Source organism: Balaenoptera borealis (genome assembly GCF_965194805.1).
Source record: "Balaenoptera borealis genome assembly, chromosome: 19".
Lineage (NCBI taxonomy): Eukaryota > Metazoa > Chordata > Mammalia > Artiodactyla > Balaenopteridae > Balaenoptera > Balaenoptera borealis.
The window spans coordinates 60,591,505-60,597,504 of record NC_138878.1 but is presented as its reverse complement, the minus strand read 5'-3'; the positions used below and the strand labels follow the sequence as shown (position 1 = coordinate 60,597,504).

General features: G+C 52.1%; 1 protein-coding gene across 10 annotated transcripts in view; it reads left to right on the top strand.

Annotated features, from left to right (window-relative positions):
* Positions 1-2,704: 2,704 nt before the first annotated feature.
* Positions 2,705-6,000, top strand: part of ZC3H4 (zinc finger CCCH-type containing 4) — a 42,978-nt gene continuing 39,682 nt past the window's right edge. For 5 of the 10 annotated variants that reach the window (XM_082370134.1, XM_082370133.1, XM_082370138.1 and 2 more), the window contains exon 1: positions 3,279-3,444. In XM_082370134.1, the coding sequence (XP_082226260.1) occupies positions 3,284-3,444 (161 nt within the window). In that variant the 5' untranslated portion in view covers positions 3,279-3,283. Of the gene's footprint in view, positions 3,155-3,278; positions 3,445-3,549; positions 3,703-4,857; positions 4,920-6,000 lie in introns of those variants that run through there. The other 5 variants (XM_082370132.1, XM_082370139.1, XM_082370136.1 and 2 more) reach the window with 4 other exon arrangements.

The following is a 6,000-nucleotide window of genomic DNA, read 5'->3' as shown; positions in this document are numbered from 1 at the left end:
AGTTAACTTATCAATGGGGGAACTAGCAGAGAAATAAAGCTGGTTCAAGGGAGGACATGAGATATGAATATGTACAGACAGTGGGGAAAAAATGCCGGAATTAAGTTGGAAAGTTTGATACAAAACTGGTTAATGTCTTTCAGGGTTGTCTTTTCTGGCAGAAAAAAATCACTTTGAAACATGAGAATCTTCCATAACTTTACTGAGTCTGGACCCTAATCAACAATTAAATATTAAGTCCAAGTGTCATCTAGAATGTCAGAAGCTCGTGGTGGACAACGTTGTAGTATGACACTGAAAAAGCATGGAGAAATCTTGCTTCCTGGGATTCGCTGATATTTTCATTTTCCTCATTACCTAAAAGCAGATGGCCCTCAAAAGCAGATAGCCCTCTAGAACTGTTGCTTATTGAAGCTTCAGAAATGATGCCAACTGGAGACCACATCTTGAAAAGACGGTACCATCTTCCTAGACGTGGTCTGTGGTCTCACCTAGTATTGTTTTGTCTATAACTAGAATACACGGGGTTCAGAAATCAAGGCATAGAAGGGGAATGGCACCTTTCACAATTACACATAATGACCCACTTCTGTGCTTTTCCTTTCCATTCTCACAATCCTGCTCTACTAGCTCTCCGTGTGTTAAAAAAAGAAAACCTTGTTTGGACAATTTAGTTATGAGCATGTGCCAATGTTTTATTACAATCATGCATGCAAGGAAAAAAGGTCTCTTGTAGGCCAACTGAAACATTTTCTCTTGGTAAGGTCATTTTATAGAAGAGAATTGTTAAATAACCCTATTAGACTACAGATTAGATCCAGGAAGAAAAGATGATCCGGTTAAAGATAGCAGATTCTTGGCTGGCAGTCAGCTGACTGTTAACTGGGTGGGCCACTGATTTCCCAGAAGTTTCATTCCATCAAAATTCAATAGAAAATGGCTTAATCATTTCACTTTATCAGGAATGCCAATTTCTTCCCTGAAAGAGATTGTAAATTACCCACACGAAGAGCTTGTGTCCCAGACCAGGTTTGGGACATTTTAAATTTTATAGTAAGATTAATATAGCGGGTGATCTGGCGCCTCTGTCTCCAGGGTTTTCTCTGTTCCTGGAAACTAAGTGGTCCTTGCCTTGTTTCAGGGCCTGAAATAAGCTATTTCTTCTGCCTGGAATTATCTCTTCTTCATGTCTCAGCTTAAACAACCCTGTCCCCCAGTATAATAGGAGCCCCCGCTTACTCTTCAACCTAGAGTTTCTTTCCCCTGGGGCATTATCAGTTTTTAAGCTCCAAAAAGAAACTATGTTCCATTCGCCCATCACAGGACTTGGCACTGTACAAGGAGCTCACAAAAGCATCGAATGAAGATCCTCTCTTGTAAACAGTACTGAACAGAATTTTTGCAGGAGGCAATGGAATACTAGCTCTGATTAAAAATCTTGTTATGCTCCTTAAAGCTAATCCTATGATCTTGAGCCAATTACCTAGACACCGCGAGGTTCAGTCTGCACCCATTAAACGGGCAGCTTGGACTTCCCTGGTGGCACAGTGGTTAAGAATCTGCCTGCCGATGCAGGGAACACGGGTTCGAACCCTGGTCCGGTAAGATCTCACACACCGCGGAGCAACTAGGCCCGTGCGCCACAACTACTGAGCCCGCGTGCTGCAGCTACTGAAGCCGGCGCGCCTAGAGCCCGCGCTCCGCAGCAAGAGAAGCCACCGCAATGAGAAGCCCGCGCACCACAACGAAGAGTAGCCCCGCTCGCCGCAACTAGAGAAAGCCCGCGTGCAGCAACGAAGACCCAAAGCAGCCAATAAATAAATAAATAAATAAAATAATTCTCACTTAAAAAAAAAAAAGGGCAGCCAATAGTAGCTTCCCTTAGTACAGTTGTGAGGATCAAAAGATTTTACGTTTTTATACTCGAACCCAGTCAGTGCTCCCATGTCCAGCATTTAAGATCTTCCACCTACTAAGCGAGCTCTAGGTTCTTAACTCCTCCAAAGCACTACCAAGGACCGCCCTCCCCGCCCACCCGCACCGCCCAAGGATAACATCATCAACCCAGGTCTCTAATGATGTCATCTCCGGGCCTGTTCAGCTTCATCCTCCGGAAACCTACAACTCCAGGCAACCGGTCTCCAGCCTTCGGTTATTTTTTTCTCTCCATAGCCCGAATTCCTTCTTTCCCATTCTTCCACTTAAAACTTTCGACTCTTCCCGCCTTCCCTCAAGGTAGCAATTTTCGGTTCTCCCCGCTTGCTCTCGAGCGAATTCCTCAAAGTATTTTACTCTCTTAATTAATCGCTTCACTAGCCCCACACTTCAGCTTTTTCCGTCTAAATCCTATTACCGCCGCCGGTTGTCAGTCGGCTGTTTCCGCCTCCTGTCACCCACCCTAGACACCGCCTTCGCTTCTTTCCGGATCACCTCAGTTCCTTGTTTTTTCCCAGTCCCGATTCGCTTCGGCTATTTCCGGCTCCCCGGGGCCTCCCATTCCTTCTCTAGCCCCACCCCCGTTAACAACTTCGGCTCTTTCCGCCCCTCGCGATCTTCAGCTCAGCTCCTTCCGGCTTTTTCCGCCTTGCCTCGGCCTCTCTCTCTCCCTTCGGCTCTTTCCGCGGCCCTTCGGGAGAGCAGTCTGTGCCTCTCTCCTCCACGTGACGCCGCCTCCACCTCCCAGTTCCCCCTCCCACCTCGCCCTTCCTCCCGCCTCAGCCTCTTGGCACGTCCGGGCCCGAGCCGCCATTTTGTGTGAATTTCTGACTGCGGCGGGGGCCGGGAAGCCGGGGCACCAAGGGCGGGCAGACTGACAGACCGTCGGCCTGTCTCCGCGGCCCGTTTCCTTTTTCTAAATTCCTTTTTTTTTTTTTTTTTTAATCACCCTCGCTCGCTCTCCTCTTTTCCCTTTCCCCCTCGCTTGCTCCATTCCGTGCGGCCCGCGCTACTTACACCGAACCACCCACCAGTGTCCGTGTCCCCCGGGTCTCCCATCCCCGGGCCCGCAGCGGTGTGTGTGTGGTGGGTTCTCTCGCCCCGATGAGGGCCCCGCGCCTGTGAGCGAGTGACCCCAGGGGCAGGCTGCGGAGAAAGCAGGCGGCGAGCGGCCCGCTGAGGCCTAGGCCGTGCGGCCTACGCGGAGGTCGGCGCAGAGGTGATTCCGAAACTGAAAAAATATATACCCATTCCTATCAGGAGCCCTCAGAGCTGAAGTGTGCCCCTCCCGCCACGCCCAAGCAGTCCTTTTTCGTGCATTAACATCCCCTCCCCCCCCAAAGGAACGATGGAGGCCGCGCCCGGGACCCCCCCGCCGCCGCCATCAGAGTCGCTGCCGCCGCCATCGCCGCCACCGCCATCAACGCCTTCGCCTCCTCTGTGTTCCCCCGACGCCTGCCTGGCCACCCCGCACCTCCTCCACCACCGCCTCCCGCTCCCTGACGACAGGTCAGGCCCCCGGCCCGGCCGGGGCGGCGTCCCCGGGGGGAGGTTGAGGAGGAGGAGGAAGGGGGCGGCCGCCATGTTGGGCCGGGCCGCGGAGGAGGAGGAGGAGGAGGAAGGGCGGGGTCGGTGGGTGTCTCTCGCTCGCTCGCTCTTTCTCACTTGCTTTCTCTCCCGGCCTCATGCGTTTCCCCCCCCTCGCGGCGCTCGCCCGCTCTCCCTCGCTCTCGCTCTGTCTTTTTTGGGCGCCATGCTGAGGGGAAGGTGAGGAGGCGCCCCCCGGACCCCCCGCGCCCGCCCTGGGGAGGGGGCGCCGGGGGCGGGGGGGCTTCGGAGGCCCACCGGGGTCCTGGCTGCCCCTGCTCCCGGAGCTGGCAGCCACGGGCCCGCCTGCCCGTCGCCTGGCTTCGGGGAAGGGAATGGGGGAGGGGCTCCCGGACCCTTTTGGGGGGGATCTCGAGCAACAGCCCCGCTCTTAGGGGTTTGGAGTCGGGGGGGGGGGCTCCCAGACCCCGGCAGTATCCTTTCTCCTGGGGGAGGTGTGCCCTGCCCTACTTGGAGAGGTACCCTAGCTTTTGTAGGAGGCAGGAAGTGGGGGTTCGTTAATTTCTCCATCCTTACGGGGGGTCCTTTCGGTGGGGGCCTCTTGCACTTTTTTTTGGCGGGAGGTGTTTCCTAGCTATTCTCTAGGGGGCAAAATTGGGAGGATCTTTTGCCCCTTTGGAAGCCCCTGCCTCCTTTTGGGGAGAAGACCCTTCCCCATGCTTTCCTTAAAGGGAGGGGTCCTCCTGATTTTCGTAGGTAGGTGATGCGTTTATTGGTGGGGGTTGGGGGGGAAGCTGGTGAGGTTTGGTTTCCCTGCCTTGGAGAGGAGAGGAAGTTGGTCCCCTCTTTCTCGTGGGGTTCCCTCCTTTTTCGGGCTAAAATGGGGCGCCATCCCTTCCGGGAGAAAAAAAAACGAGGTTTCCTTGTGCTTTGGCAAGGGGTGAAAGGCAGGACCCCCCTCCCCTTTATTAAGTACGAAATGGGCTCGCCCCATGTCCTTCTCTGGAGGGTGATAAAGGGGCCAGCCCGGCGCGTTTCAGCGAGAGGTTGGGGCCCCATTTACCCTGCGCTAGCAGAAGGTTGGGGTGCAGGGTTCGCCCACTCTTTTTTGGTGGGGCAGGGGAAGAGGTGGCTAGAGAGTGGATTTGGAAATCGTAGAAGGGTTTCAGCCGGCAGGAAAGTGAGTCTTGGAGGGAGTGGGGGTGGGGAGGGGAAGAGAAGGTGCTGGACAGATGGCTGGCCCGTCGCAGCCCGGGGCTGGGGAGTCGCAGAGGACCCTCCCTTAGACAGGGGTCTTAGCTAGGGCTTCCCATGCCAGGCACCACGGCCCCTTCTCCCCACTCCCACCTCCCCTTTTCCCTTTCTCCTTCACAGACCATACTTTGCCTTTTAAAAGAAATGCCACCCACATTCAGAGACACAAGTGCAGCAGTTTGGTGAGCTTTTACAAATTTTTTTTTTGTTTTGTTCTGTTTTGTTCTAATTAAATGTATCGTCCTGGGAATCGCAGCCCATCGCAGCCTGACTCCAGTTCAAGGAAATAAACAGATTAGCAAAGGTCTGTTCGCTAAGCCCACGTTGGGCTTCCGGGCCCCCTCTTGGGGGCAGGTGCATTACTCAAAGGTGCTTACACGCTTTATTCGACCTCTAAGGAGTTCTCTTATGTCAGAAGTGTATGTCTTACAATGGGTTGGGATGGTAAGTAGCCTCTTTTATTGAGTAATTCAATTATCTCCCTCTTTTTGTCCCTTTCCTGCCTGCCTTCCTCCTCGCCTTTAGACCAAAGTGATGCTTGAGAGCGTGAATTTATATGTTCAAATCAGGATTGTAACCCTGTTGAGCCCTTTTAGACTTGCACATCCTTTTCAATGTTTAATTTTTAAAATTTGATGTACACAGTTTTTTCAAAAAAGAAAGTGTATTACTGTAACATGACAAAAACCTCTGTAAAAGGCCCATATGTTTTCAAGCCCTTGGTACCCCTCTTGACATTTCAGTCCATTGCTTTGTCTCCAGCCTTCATCTTTGAAGAAAGTGGATACTTCAAGTCCATTTGTAGGAGACGAGGTTACTGAATTTGGTTTATGATGCTTGCGTGCAAGTTAATGTTCTCCCTCCCCTCTGCCCCAACCGCCCCAAAATGATTGTGGTTCAAGTAGATCCAATTTTCTCATTTGACTCCGATGTCTCTTATGGTGATGGACGTTTAAATTAAGCAAGTCATTTGTAAAGTACTGTTTAAGCACCAAATCTGTAAAGTGTGTCAAGCCTCAGTCTCCTCTCCCCGTCTCCACTGTTCCTTTGTTCGAAAGCACATGCCTGACCGTGAAAAGTCGATGCAAACGTGTTACACGCCCAGCCATGGTGGAGAGAACACTTCCTCCGGCCCCCAGTCCCCCCTCTCCTACATGTACAAGGAAAAAAACAGCAACAGAAATGACTTGCAGAACCAAACACTACTTCTGATGTGTTTTACAAGCATAAGTTCTTCCGTTAAAAGACAAAACACGTTGAAGT